This window comes from Hypanus sabinus, chromosome 9 (genome assembly GCF_030144855.1).
Source record: "Hypanus sabinus isolate sHypSab1 chromosome 9, sHypSab1.hap1, whole genome shotgun sequence".
NCBI lineage: Eukaryota > Metazoa > Chordata > Chondrichthyes > Myliobatiformes > Dasyatidae > Hypanus > Hypanus sabinus.
The window spans coordinates 83,604,161-83,619,403 of NC_082714.1; the positions used below are offsets into that span (position 1 = coordinate 83,604,161).

Genomic DNA, 15,243 nt, shown 5'->3' on the forward strand with positions numbered 1-15,243 from the left:
CTTTTATATATCAACTGCTCCATCCTCAGCCCTATAATTCCAGTCCCCACCCTCCTGCAAAATTACTATAAACACTCCCCAACAGCTCTAATATTGTCTCCCCTTGGGTTCAGGTGTAACCCATCCTTTTTGTACAGGTCTTATCTTCCCCAGAAGAGATCCCAATATTCTAGAAACCTGAAACCCTGCCCCCTGCACCAGTTCCTCAGACACTCATTCATCTGTACTATCATCCTATTCCTGACTAGCATGGGCCACTGAGTAATCCAGAAATACCACCTTGGAGATCCTGTTCTTCAACTCTCTTCCCTAACTCCCTATGCAGGATCTCTTTCCCCCTTTTCTACCTACAACATGGCTGCTAACGTGCACCTTGACCACTGGCTGCTCACCTTTCCTCTTGAGAATCTTCTCCAGCCGCTCTGAAATACTAGATCTCTTATGTGATAGGGCAGGTGACAGAGAGTTTGAGTAGGGAAACACTTTGCATCTAGTGATCATAATGTCACTAGTTTCAAGGTAATTATGGAAAAGGATAGGGCTGGTCCTTGGCTTGAGATTCTAAAATGGGGAACGGCCAATTTTGATGTATCAGAAAGGTTTTGATAAGTGTGGATTGGGAAACGATATTTTCTGGCAAAGGTGTACTTGGTAAGTGGGAGGTCTTCAAAAGTGAAATTTCGCGGGTTTATGTGCTTCTGTCAGAATAAAAGTCAAGGATCAAAGATTTAGGGAACTTTGGTTTTCAAGAGATATTGAGATCCTGGTTAAGAAATAGGAGGGGCATAGCAGATACAGGCAGTTAGAAACAAAATGGGAGTATAAGAAATGCAAGAGAACATGTAAGAAGGAAATCAGAAGGGCTAAAAGAAGACAAGTTGCTCTAGTAGACAAGGTGAAGGGGAATCCTAAGGGCTTCTACAGATATATTTGAGGGAAATCTTAAATGGATCTCTTGCAACTTTATTTACTCAGGAGATGGACTCGGAGTCTATGGATGTGATACAAAGCAGCAGCGAGGTCATGGACACTGTACAGATTACAGAGGAGATGTTTGCTGTCTTGGAGCAAATTAGGGTGGATAAATCCCCAGGGGCCTATGGGAGGCTAGTGCAGACATTGCAGGGACCCTAGCCGAGATATTTAGCCACAGGTGAGGTGCTGGAGGATTGGAGAATAGCTAATGTTGTTATTGTTTAAGAAAAGCTCTTAAGAATAGGCCAGGAAATTATATGCCAGTTATATTATATTATATATATGCCAGTTAAATTATATTTCACACCTGCAATGGCAAAGTTATTGGAAGTTATTCTAAGGGATCAGATATATATATATGTATTTGGATAGACAGGGACTGATTTGGGATAGTCAACATGGCTCTTTGCTTGATAAATCATGTCTAACCAATCTATAGAATTTTTTGAGTAAGTTACCAGGAAAGTTGATGAAGGCAATGTAAGTGGATGTTGTCTACACGGGCTTCAGTACGAACTTTGACAAGGTCCCATAGGGAAGGTTGGTCAAGAAGGTTCAGTCACTTGGCTTTGACGGTGAAATAGTAAATTGGGTTAGACATTGACTCTGCGAAAAAGCCTGAGAGTTGCCTCTCTGACTGGAAGCCCGTGACCAGTGGTGCATCACAGAGATCAGTGCTAGGTCCATTGTTGTTTGTCATCTAAAATCAATGATCTGACTGATAATATGATAAACTGGATCAGCAAATTAGCCAATGACACCAAGACTTGGGGGGGGGGGGGTGCACTGGACAGCGAGGAAGACTACCAAAGCTTGCAGTGGGATCTAGACCAGCTGGAAAAATGGCAGATGGAATTTAATGCAAACAAGTATGAGGTGTTGCACTTTGGGAGGATCATCCAGGGTAGGTCTTACACAGTGAGTGGCAGGATGCTGAGTACTGTAGAACAGAGGGATCTGGAAATACAGATCCATGATTCCTTGAAAGTGGTGTCACAGGTAGATAGGGTTGTAAAGAAAACTTTTGGCCTTTATAAACCAATGAATTGAGTACAGGAGATGGGATGTTATGCTGAAATTGTATAAGACATTGGTGACGACTAATTTGGAGTATTGTGTGCAGTTCTGGTCACCCACCTACAGGAAAGATTGAAAGAATGCAGAGAAAATTTACAAGGATATTGCAGGGACTTGAGTTAAAGGAAAGGGCTTTAATAGGTTAGGACTTTGTTCCCTAGATTGTAGAAGACTGAGGGGAGATTTGATAGAGGTATACATAATTATGAATAATATAGATAGGGTAAATGCAAGCAGGCTTTTCCCTAGAGGTCTTAGGTAAGGTTAGACAACTGGAGGTCGTAGGTAAAGGGTGAAGTATCTAAAGGAAACTTGAGGAGGAACTTCACTCAGTGGGTGGTGAGTGTGTGGAATGAGCTGCCAGTGCAAGTAGTGGATATGAAGTCCAATTCAATATTTAAGAGTAACGTGAATATGTACATGGATGAGATGGGTATGAAGGGCTATGGTCTGAGTGCAGGTCAATAGGACTAGGCAGAATAATGGCTCGGCATAGAATAGACGGGCTAAGGACTTGTTTCTAGATGTTGTCTTCTATAACTTCTCGTGTCATTGTAGCCTGCTGGAAGTCCCAAAAGGATCTGGTGCATGAAGTCCATAAGGAACTGTCTCCAATCTACTTCATGATCTCCTGCTGTGCAGACCAGACCAACAACAAAATGTCCTGTGGCAGAACACCCAAAGAGCCAGAAATAATATCCAAAATCCACAAGCCTGCTGGAGGCCGCAAATGACCTGTACTGGGTCAGAGGACGGTGTACGTGCGTGGGAGGGAGGGAGGAATGGGACGTGTTTTGCTGTCAATGGTTTGTCACTTGGCATATTCATTGTTGTTCTCCTGAGCATGGTAGACACATTATGTTGCCAGCAGAATACGCAGTAACACTTGCAGGCTGCCCTCAGCATATTCTTGGGAGTGTTGGTCGTTAACACAAACACATCTTACTGTACCTTTCAATGTATAAATGATAAATAAATCTGAATCTGAACAAACCAACAAATTTCTCGCCCTTCACTGCAGAGTCTAGGCACGCGTTTAATTAGTCTCCATGTAATTTACTCACCTCTGATCTTGTCAGTATCAGAGGGCTCTGAAGTGTTCTGACATCTGCACAGGTTGGAATGCATCTGGTGCTGGTGATTTGACACTATATTTTGCTTATTGTGTTAATTTGTGAGTGATTCTGACGCCAGAGGTGGCATGGGAGAGAACAAAGCAAAGGCGGGCATCCTGGAATCCTTGCTGGGTTGGGTGCTGGCCCTGCTCTCCAGCGATCGCTCCCTGCATTGCCTTCATCTGCGGCTAACCCAGCACAGATTGAGGGACTGCTGCATTCCTGTTCTCGCAGAAATGTGGTTCCAGGACCATAACTCGGAGCAGAATTAGGCCAATTGGTCCATTGAGCCTGCCCCACTAATTCATCCTGGCTGATCCATTTCCCTCTCATCCCCAATCTCCTACCTTCTCCCCACATCCCTTCATGTCTTGACTAATAAACAATCTATCAACCTCTGCCTTAAAGTATACCCAATGAACATCACCCACAGCTGCCTGTGACAAGTTCCACAGATTCGCCACTCTCTGGCTAAAGGAATTCCTTGTCTCCATTCTAAATGGACATCTCTCTACTCTGAGGCTGCGTCTTCTGGTCATAGACTCGCCCACTAAAGGAAACTAATCCTCACCACATCCACTCTACAGAGACTTTTCAATATTCGATAGGTTCCAATGAGATCCCCCCTCATTCTTCTGAATTCCAGTGAGCATAGGCCCAGAGCCATCAAATGCTCCTCATACAATAAGCCTTTCAATCTTTGAATCTCCTTTGAACCCTCTCCAACATTAACACATCCTTTCTTAGCTCAGGGACCCAAAACTGCTCACAATACTCCAAGTGAGGCTTCACAGTGCCTTATAAAGCCTCAGCATTACATCCTTGCTTTTATGTTCTAGTCTTCTCAAAACAAATGCTAACATTGCATTTGCTTTCCTCACCACTGACTCAACCTAAAGGTTAACCTTTAGGGAATCCTGCACGAGGAATTCTTTTGCACCTCTCCATTTACAAAATAGTCTGTGCTTTTATTTCTTCTACCAAAGTGCATGATCATACACTTCACTACACTGTATTCCATCTGCCCATTCTCTTAATATAAGTCCTTCTGCCTTCCTCAAAAGTATCTGCTCCTCCAACTATCGTTGTGATGTCCAGAAACTTGGCCACAAAGGCATCAACTCCATCATCCAAATCATTGACATATATTGTAAAAAAGTGATCCCAACACAGACCTCTGTAGAACCCCACTATTCACTAGTAGCCAACTAGAAAAGACTTGCTTCATTCACACTCTTTGCCTTCTGCCAATTCTCTATCCATGGTAGTATCTTTACTGTAATACGCAGCCTCATGTGTGGAACCTTGTCAAACACCCTCTGAAAATTCAGGTGCACAACATCCACCAATCCTCCATTGTCTATCCTGCTTATTATTTCTTCAAAGAATTTCAACAGATCTGTCAGACAAAATTTTCCCTTAAGAATTCCCTTAATTTCCTCCATGCTAACTTCAGGCTATTTTAATCATGTGCCTCCAAGGACAACACTTGATGCACTATCGTAACTACATGCGCTCTGTGTGACAGTATGTACTGTCTTTTCCATCATGGCCCTGGAGGAATGCTGCTTCGCTTAGCTGTATACATGTGTGTGGCTCAATGACAATTGATCCTGAACTTGAATGTTAGCTTCCTTGGTATCCTTTTCTCTTCCTCCATTATCAAAGCAAAGTTTCTGATATTTCCAGTCAGGAAACAGGCCCATCAAGTATGCACTGACCATCAACCATCAATCCCCAATTTATTCCCCCCACCCCTCCCTCCAGATTCTGATGTGGGGAGAAGCCCTTGTGGTCGCAGAAAGAATGAGCAAGCTCCAGACACACAGAACCCTGGTCTTTGGAATTGTAAACTCTCCTCAAGTACCATGACACACTCACAACTTTTAGCACTTTTGTCTCCCCTTTGCCCCAACTAGTGTCCCCACTAAAATGGTAACAAATTCCTGGGTTGGCCCATATCCCTCCAAGCCCTGCCCCTCCATGTACTTAACCAAGTGCTTTATAAATTATACAATTGTACCTGCCTCAATCACTTCCACTGGCAGCTTGCTCCATATACTCACCACCTACTAACCTCAAGGTCCCTTTTAAATCTTTCTCCTCTCACACTAAACCTATGCTCTTTGCTTTGGATTCCCCTACCCTGGGAAAAAGACTGTTACCATCCATCTTATGTCTACCGCTCATAATCTTAAACACTTCAATAAGATCACCCATCATTCTGCTGTGTTCCAATGAATAAAGACCTCAACTGGCTAACTCCCCCTATAAATCAGGCCCTCTAGTCCTGACATCTTTGTAGTTCTTTTCTGCACTCTTTCCAGTTTAACTATGTCTTTTCCATAACAGGGTGACCAAAATTGCACACAGTACTCCAAGTGCAGCCTTACCAATGGCTTATTCAACTGCACCATCACTCCCAACCACTGACTGAAGGCCAGTATGTTAAATGTTGCTTTCACCACCATTGGTAGTATTGATCCCATCAGAAGTATCTACAGGAGATGCTGGCTCTAGAAGGAAACTCCCATCAGGCAGGAGGTGCAGAAGTCTGGTCCCACACCACCAGGTTTAGGAAAAGTAACTTCCTTTCAACCATACAGTTCTTAAACCAACCGGCACAACCCTAATCACTGGTTTAACAATACTATGATCATCATGGCTGATTATCCCTCTCAACCCCATCATCTTATACAGCTCTCATCCTCCATCGTTCTAAGGAGAAAATGCTGTTCACTCAACCTATTCTCATAAGACTTGCTCTCCAATCCAGGCAACATCCTTGTAAATCTCCTCTGTATCCACATCCTTCCTGTAATGAGCTGACTAGAACTGAATACCAAGTGGGGTCTAACTAAGGTCTTATATAACCTCAAGGCTCTTGAACTCAATCCCATGGCTGATGAAGGCCAACACATCATACAACTTCTTAACAAACTCCAATGGACAAGAAAAAAAACAGCAGGAAAGCCCAATAAAATATTTGTTTAAAAACTCTTCCACAAATTTTGGTGTACAATGCATATTTGGATCTCAATCCAATGAAGTCCATAAAATGAGGTGTAATCAGGAATATGTGGTAATCTCACTTTGGCTTCAGAATACCAGATAATGTACATGCAGATATAGGAATAGGAGATGGTGAGGAAAATACATTATTTACAAGGCTCTTTAGACAAATGATTGGATAAAGTACTTTGCATAAACATTCAGGCCACAAGTGGCAAAAGGCACGGTTCTTCTGCAGCTGACTGAGTAAACTCTGTATCTTGAGGGTGGGGCCTCTTCGGTGGCCTGTGCTTCTAATCAGTGCCAGAATAAGCATGGGCAGAGGAAGGGCCTCTGAGTTCCATCCCCGACCCTGATAGAAGGTCTGGAGTCACTTCAACCTTAAAACCACCCCCCAGACCCCTCCATTTTTGTCCCATGATCACCCTCACTGGGTGGTCAGTGGCAGCAATTTCTAAAGGTTAACCATCAGGTAATGCACACAATCTACAAGCTAATCACACGAGCAAAATGGCAGTGGACTCAGAAGCAACAGTTCTTCTTAATTAGCATCAGCTTTCACTGATCTCCCCACCCCCCCCCCCCCCCCCCCATACATCACACTTACTCCCTGAACTAACTCGCTTCTTTCAGAGAAACACACAAAATGCTGGAAAAACTCAGCGGGTGAGGCAGCATCTGTGGAGGGAAAGGGACAGTTGACATTTCAGGTTGAGACCCTTCATCTAGACGGTTGAAACTCTTCCCCCCCCCCCCCCTCTCTCTCTCTCTTGTTTCACTCTGCAGAAACTTCAGGCAAAGTAAGAGCTTTAGACTAAGAAGGACTGTCCCCTATTGTTTTTATCCTGAGTGACTCCCATCACTCCTGGGGTCAGACACAGAGTGAAACTCCCTCCACACTGTCCCATCACACACTCCCGGGGTCAGACACAGAGTGAAACTCCCTCCACACCGTCCCATCACACACTCCTGGGGTCAGACACAGAGTGAAACTCCCTCCACACTGTCCCATCACACACTCCTGGGGTCAGACACAGAGTGAAGCTCCCTCTACACCGTCACACCACACACTCCTGGGGTCAGACACAGAGTGAAACTCCCTCCACACCGTTCCATCACACACTCCCGGGGTCAGACACAGAGTGAAACTCCCTCCACACAGTCCCATCACACACTCCCGGGGTCAGACACAGAATGAAACTCCCTCTACGCCGTCCCATCACACACTCCTGGGTTCAGACACAGAGTGAAGTTCCCTCTACACTATCCCATCACACACAGGGACAGCAGAGGTTAGATACTTGAGTAGGATCCCTTTACAGTGGCCCTACTTCAAAATATTGCACTAAATGACTTTTAAAAACATCACATCAGTGACACAGAGTGGTACCTTAATCCAGCGTCACCTTGGGCAGATTTGCCTTCACTTCATACCCCACACCCTTTTAAGACTGAGCCTTTTCCCAGGGCTCTGCCCATTGCTACTTTCCAATAACCTTTGGAGATTGGGTAAATGAAGTTACCGGTGGATTTCTGCAGTCACGTTGTGGTGAGCTTGCTGCCTCCTGATGCCAGGGACTCACAGAACATGTGCTTGGTTCCTGCACAAGCTTTTTGGTTTCCTGAGTACCAATCTCCTGGGAGAAATATTCACGTTGCTTTGAAAATGAAACTGCTCTAAAGTACAAGCCTGCTGCCCTTGACCTTGGAGAGGGAAGCAGGAACTGCCTACTAACTCTTCTTAAGTTATAAAGTTGTCATTTTCTTTTGAAGAGGGTGGACAGCAAGCGAAGGATGAGGAACCCTGTTAGAAACTGAGAGGCACAGCTGTTCACAGGGACAGGGATCTTTGGGAATTCTCCACTCCCCCGATGCTCCATAACTCTGCCGTAGACTGTCCCAAGCCCAGCTGCAAAAGGAGGAGGGGGGTCGGGCTTAGGGCTAGCAACCCCATCCAGTAAAAACCTAGAGTTATAGAAACACCAACAGAAGCTCCAAGAAGCTCATTCTGGCAAGAAGACATATCTTTGAAGACGGGTTACATCAGGGTACCGCTTGAGAGGACTGGTCCAGAACAGAGAGCTGTGGCTGCTTGCAGCAGCCTATGCCCCATAGAGGAGATGGACCTAACTAGCTAACTAACCCGGTGCTCCATTGTTCAGGGTCTTTTCAGCCCGAGATTGAGGGATGTATGCACATTAAGAGATCAGGTGGGGATTGAGGTAGAACAGCCATGATATTACAGAGCAGAGGCAAGGAGCCTGGAGGGTGAGCAGCTGTAGGGGGGCAGGCACATGGGTGAGGGGTGGCAGGAGAGCGGGGGAGGGGAAAACTGCTCCGTTTGGATTGTCTTCAGGCAATCTTCTTGACCCTGACTCAAAGCTTTGGAGTTGGGAGCTGGATAAGGAGAGCTTAAAGCACAGTTGGGAGAGAGGGGTGGTGGGGGTTTAGACAGGTAACTGGGGAGAGAGGGGGTGGTGGGGGTTTAGACCGTGTGTGTAACTGGGGAGAGGGGTGGGTGGTAGGGGCTTTGACGATGTAACTGGGGTCCTCCTGTTACATCTCACTTCTTCTAGAGTCCACACTGTGTGAGCGTTGTGTTTGGCTCCTCACTAAACCTCACCATCCTGTCCCTGTACATAGGAAGATCTGTACTGAGTCTGCCCCCCCCATGCATAGGAGATCCCCCTGACTCCCTGTGCACGGGACGATCTCAACCCTGAACCCCAACCTCTTCAGGCAAAGGAAGATCTTACCAACCCCCTGCACAAGAGTAGATCCCAAACACGCACCCCCACCTGCGAGTGCATGGCAAGCTTCCAACCCCTGTTGCGTTTGGCTTCTCACTAAAGGCAAGGGAGAGACTCCGGGTGGGGAGGGGACGACACGGATGGAAGAGGCAGCCAGCTTCAGCCCAGGCTGGAAGGCTTACTGCTCTCTCCACCCACTGCTTCACTAGGAAGGTGCAAGCAGGTGGGCGCTTGCGTGTGTGCAGGTGGGGCAGGAGCTCAGGCTACTGAATGGATTGTGGACAGAAGGCCGCCACCACCCGAAATTCATCCATGTACCCGGTCTGGTAGCTGAACCCCAACATCCCATACTCCCCATTTTACCTACACTCATCCCCAGGCACTCACAGTCCCAAGCCACAGGAGTATTTAAATGCTAGAGGCTTTGCTAAAAGGGGTCGCCACCCCTCAGCTTTACACCAGGACGGTGATTGGGACCGTTTGCTTCACCCTCTTCCCCCAGTCCTGGCTGTTCGTCAATGCATTTTTGTACCTTTATCCAGCAGAGTCCAGCACCTCTGGCCAGGTGAAGTATTCTAGCCCCCCCACACAGTGCAACAGGAGGGGAGGTGCGGAGTTTGTCCCTCCCTCTCACATCAACCTTCCCCCTCCCTCACTGTCATCCAGAGAGAAGAAACCTGATTGTGCAGTGGTAGGGATGTGCGACAGAGAGGGGGGATGGGTAGTGAAGAGAAATGGAGAGAGGAAGGGGGAGAGAGAAAGATAGGGAGGGAGAAAAGAGGAGCTAGAAAATGTGGGGAGAGAAAGGGAGAGAGTGAGAGAAATGGGAGAAAAGGGAATAGGAGGGGGAAAGGTAAAGTGAGGGGGGAAGGAAGGGAAAAAGTGAGAGAAAAGTTGGGAGAGAGATGGGAGGGAGAGAGAGAAAGAGGGAGGGAGGGAGATAAAGGGGAGAGACAGATAAAGGGAGGGAGAGAGAAAGAGGTAAGGAGGGAAAAAGATGGAGAAGTGAAGAAGAGAGGGAGAGTAGAAGAGGAAGGAAGAGGAAGGAGGAATGAGGAGAGGGAAGAGGAGGAGGCAGAGGGTGGGCAAGAGGGAGGATGGAGGAGGGGAAGAGGAGTATTGGAGCAGATGTATAACCTCCCACGTAAAGGTGCAAAGTTTCTGGAAAGGAACCACAGTTTTCCAGGGATAGGAATGCGGAGCCTCCCGTGAGCCAGAGGGTTACTATGTGACCATGGATGTCAGGTATTTCCTGGCCGCCCCCAGTTGGTGTGACGACCTTTGCAAAATCCAGCATCTATCCGTCCATCCGAAGGAAAGCTTTTCAACAAATAGCAGCACTTCCATCCAGACTGAAGCAAGAGACCTGCTGTGCGGTGATGGCGGGCCACGCTCACGGGACTAGAGTCTGCGCTCCACAGGCTGCTGCAGACACACCTCACTCCCCGCCGACAGGATAGGCAGCTGGTTGTCCATGTGGTAGCTGATCAGGTGGCTCACACTCTCAAACCTGTGGTCCTTGGTCCGCACCTGCGACAAGGAGGGGAGGGAGAGGGGGAAGGGGTGGGGGAGAGAGAAGAGGTGGAGAAGAAGGTGAGTTAGAGGAGGGATGAGGGATAGGGGGAAGGGGAGGGGATGGGGAGGGGGAGCGAGGGTAAAAATGAAAAAAAACATGAGGTCCGTTAATTAATTAGGAGACATGATCAAGCGCACGGCAAACATGACTGCCAATGGCACAAAGCAAGACCCCACAAAGGAGCAGTGCGCGACAATACTGCTGCTCCTCCTGAGAAAAGGCTGGGAAAACTTGCTCTCCAAGAGCAAGGCTGTGGGATCTTTTTCTCCCATCAGAAAGAGCAGGCAGTAACGGGGACAACCTCTCTGGGATTCAGTTTAAATGTTGATTTGATTAGGGTTTACAAGGCAAGTGATGGGAGAGACAAAAACAGGAACTACATGTGCACAAGTCCAAGGAATTCCACCGTTTCCCTGGAGTGAAGGTGAATACATGCTCCCCAAAGAAGAGGGGCAGGGCTGTGACAATTTGTGACTCACTTTCTCAGGCATATATGGGCCAGGGGTTAAACTGGAGTTGGTCATGTACGAAGATTACCCCGATGTTGGGGGTAATAGGTCACCAGTCCCGATCTCATGGCGAGGCAGAGAGAGGTTCCTTCCTCCTGTCCCAATATCCTGCTCCCTAACCCTGAAGTTGAAAGTGGAAGGAAGAATCATACAGCACAGAAACAGGCCCTTTAGCCCAACTCGTCCATGCTGACCAGGCTGCCCGATGAAGACTTAATCTTCCAACTTACCGCATTGTGGCTCTTGTACCCTATTGTCTACTTGTACTGCATTTCTCTGTAACACTATATTTCTCATTCTGTTTTCCTCTAACTGCCTTGATCTACAGTACTGTTCAAAAGTCTTAGGCACACCTATGTGTACAAGATATATAAGATGAGAGGCATTGATCGTGTGGATAGTCAGAGGCTTTCTCCTGGGCTGGAATGGCTATCACAAGAGGGCACAGTTTTTAAGGTGCTTGGAAGTAGGTAGAGAGGAGACGCCAGGGGCAAGTTGTTGTGCAGAGAGTGGTGAGTGCGTGGAATGGGCTGCCGGCAGCAGCGGTGGAGGCGGATACAATAGGGTCTTTTAAGAGACTCTTGGACAGGTACACGGAACTCAGGGGGCTATGGGTAACCCTAGGTAATTTCTCCGGTAAGGACCAAAGGGCCTGTATTGTGCTGTAGTTTTCTATGTTTCTATAACTAGAGCACCCAAGACCTTTGCACAGTACTCTATTTGACACCACAGTGTGCAGAGTGAGGTTGTAAATCTGGCAGGAGCCAGGGTTGGAGTGCTGTGGAAGGGTGTGAGACAGGTGGAAGAGAAGGAGTGCCAGGGCCAGGGGCTGGCATGGGTGCAGACACACCCAACCCCGAGACACCAAACAATTGGTTTATTGATCATTACAGAATGTCCTCTGGTGTTTCCTGCTCCCTCCCCTCTCCCTTCCTCATTTCCCAACCATGATTCCCCTTCTCCCTGCCACCTTCCCTCACTCAGTTCCCAATAGAGACCAAGGTGATATATATGCTTTGGACTTCTGCACAACACTGTACTTGAACACAAGGTGCTCGATATGGATGGCATGCAAGTAAAAGCTTTTCACTGTATCTCGGTACACGTGACAATAATAAACCAATTAAGCACTGACTCAGTATAGCAACAGTGAGACCACTTTGATCACTAAAATGGATAATTTTTGTTCTAATCATGTTCCTGCAAAGATTGTATATAGTCTGATTTTTTTTCTAGTGAATGCTGCGTATGTGATGCCGTGTGCTTGTGATACTGCTGCGTGTAAGCTCTTCATTGCACCGTGCATATCCTAAGACCACAGGAGCATTAGGCCATTTGGCCCATCGAGTCTGCTCTGCCATTTCTTTGTGTCAGGTTTACTTTTCCTCTCAGCTCATATGTACAACGTACATGTACAAATGCATATGGCAGCAAACGACTTTGACTTTGAAGGAGTGTGCCAAATGCCTTCGCCACCCTGCCTGCCTTATCACCGTTGAAGTTACCATCACCCTAACGGAAAATGATCACCCGTGTTTCACAGGAGAGGGGCAGGGGCGCAGGCCAACACGGGCGGCGTGACTCGGAGCTTACCACGCCCTCTGGGTCGACGAGCAACAGGTGCTTGGGTTGACCGTTCTGTAGCCCGGTCAGCACGTACTGGCCGGGGGTGGTGGTGCTCTCGCGCACCAGGAAGTCGCCGTTGGACCGTAGCAGCTTCTCAGCCTCCTTGCGGTTCATCTTGCCTTGGTACCAGACCTCCTTCAGCAGCTGTTCCTCCATGGAGGCTGTGATGTGCGTGGGAGGGCTGCTGGCAAGAGGCAGCTGGTGGGGAGACCTCAGCGCATCCTCGAACGGCTCTGAATTGAAAGTACAAGAGATCAGAGTCAGGTTTATTATCACTGACATACGGTGTGAAATTCGTTTTGCCGCAGACATAAAAATGCTATTAGTTACAATAAGAATATTTGTCCCATATGCCTCTGAACCTTTTCTATCCACACACCTGTCCAAGTACATCTTCAATGCTGTTAATGTACCTGCCTTGATCTCTTCTGCTGGAAGCGTGTTCCAAATACTGGCCACCTTCTTCTCCCTCTCAGGCCCCTTTTAAATCTTCTCCTTCTCACCTTACACCTGTGTCCTCTAAAACTGTTTCACTTTCCTCAGAAAAAGACTGCAAAAATCCTATCAACTCTCCTATGATTTTAAACATCTCTTTAGGGTCTCATCAGTCTCCTACACCCCAAGAGATAAAGTGCCAGCTTGACCAGCTTCTCACGATAACTCAAGTCCTGGAGACATCCTCGTAAATCTATCAGGGATATCCTGGTGTAATATAGACTAATTATGTGTGATCTGTGTCTGATAGTGGGCTGTTTTGTTTTGCACGCCTTTATTTAACATTGTATATGATTTGTGTATAATTTACATGCTGTCTATATCTATGAGCAGCAAGATTTTCATTGCAACTGTACCTCACCATCCTTGTATACATGATAATAAACTCACCTTGACCTGAATTTCTTTGGACTAATTTGTCATTTTCACCCCGGGAGAAAGATACTGGCTGCTTACTCTTTGTGTCTACACAATGCTCAAACCCGCATTCTCTGCACATTCCTGTGCTATTCAAGAGCCTCTTAAACACCTCTATTGTGTCCACCTCCTATACCAACCCGGCAGCACATTCCAGACACCCATAACTCTGTGTAAAAAATTTTCTCTGCACATCTCCCCTGAACTTAATTAACCCTCTCACCTTAAATAGGTGCCCTCTAGACATTTTGACCCTGGGACAGAGAGACTGGCGGTCTACTCTATCTATGCCTCTCATAAGCCTCTATCAGGTCTCCCCTCAGCCTCTGCCGCTCCAGAGAAAACAACCTAAGTTGTCCAATCTCTCCTCCTAGCTCATGCCCTCTAATGCAGGCAGCATAAAAGTGAACTCTTCTGCACCCTCTCCAAAGTCTCTACATCCTCCCTACAAAGGGGCAACCGAAAATTAATGGAATTTTTCTTTTCAGAGTGTTTTTCTACACTGACTTCTATAATTAATGTTGTCTGTGTAACTGTGATGCTAAAACAAGCAAGTATTTCATTGTACCTGTACCTGTACTTGACTTAACAAACTCGTAAGTAGACTGAAATGGTGAACTTCTGGCAATTAGGCCATTTGGTCCGTCTGCACTCTGCTATTTTTCTGCCCCTCATCATCCCTCCCTGATTATTTATCCCTCTATATCCAGATTTCTCTAAATACGTCCTTGCTGTTCCACGGTTCCTAAAGAGGAAAAAATTCCTGGTCAGATTATACTGAGAGTGTCATTAACAATGAAGACGGTTATCAGGATTTATGGAGGGATCTTGATCTGTTGGGTAAGCAGGCTGAGGTATGGCAAATGGAATTTAACTCTGCTAAGTGCGACACACTGGACGGGCCCTGGGACCGTTGTGAAACAGAGGCACCTGGGGGTACAGGTATATGGTTCCCTGAAAGTGGAGTGACAGGTAGACAGGGCAGTGAAGAATGCATCTGGCACGCTGGCCTTCATCAGTTAGGGCACTGAGTACAGGAGTTGTGATGCGATGTTGTACAAGGTGTTAGTGAGATCACATTTGGAATGTTGTGCTCGCTTTTGGTCACTCTACTGCAGGAAAGATGCCATTAAGCTGGAAAGACTGCAGATGAGGTTTATAAGGAGCAAACATGAAAAAACCTGCAGATACTGGAAATCCAAAGTGACATACACAAAACGTTGGGAGGAACTCAGCAGGCCAGGCAGCATCAACAGAAATGAGTAAACAGTCACATTTTGGGATGAGATCTTTCTTGCCAGGAATCGAAGGATAGGGAGAGGTTGAGCAGGTTGGGACTTAACTCATTGATGCGCAGCACACTGAGAAGTGTCTTGACAGAGATGTATAAAATCATGAGGGGTATACATACGACAAATACACACAGACCTTTTTCCTAGGTTGATGAATCAAGAGCTAGAGGGTAGAGGTTGAAGGTGAGAGGGAAGAGGGGAGAGATTTATTTGGAACTTTCACCCGGGGGGTGGTTCATCTATGGAATGAGTTTCAAGAGGAAGTGGTTGAAGCAGGTACATTAACAGTTCTAAAAAGTACATGGAAAGGAAAGGTTTACAGAGATATGGGCCAAATGGGACTAGCTTAGATGGGCCAAAGGTCTGTTTCCATTCTGCGTGACTCTGGTTTCCTTGATG

The 15,243-nt window shown here is 46.7% G+C and overlaps 1 protein-coding gene across 2 annotated transcripts in view; it reads right to left on the reverse strand.

Annotated features, from left to right (window-relative positions):
• Window positions 1-6,140: 6,140 nt before the first annotated feature.
• LOC132399539 (SHC-transforming protein 1-like) overlaps window positions 6,141-15,243 on the reverse strand; it is a 51,908-nt gene continuing 42,805 nt past the window's right edge. For both annotated transcript variants that reach the window (XM_059980010.1, XM_059980009.1), the window contains exons 11-12: window positions 12,608-12,873; window positions 6,141-10,459 (exon numbers count right to left, since the gene is read on the reverse strand). In XM_059980010.1, coding sequence (XP_059835993.1) covers window positions 10,331-10,459; window positions 12,608-12,873 — 395 coding nt within the window. In that variant the 3' untranslated portion in view covers window positions 6,141-10,330. The remainder of the gene's footprint in view (window positions 10,460-12,607; window positions 12,874-15,243) is intronic.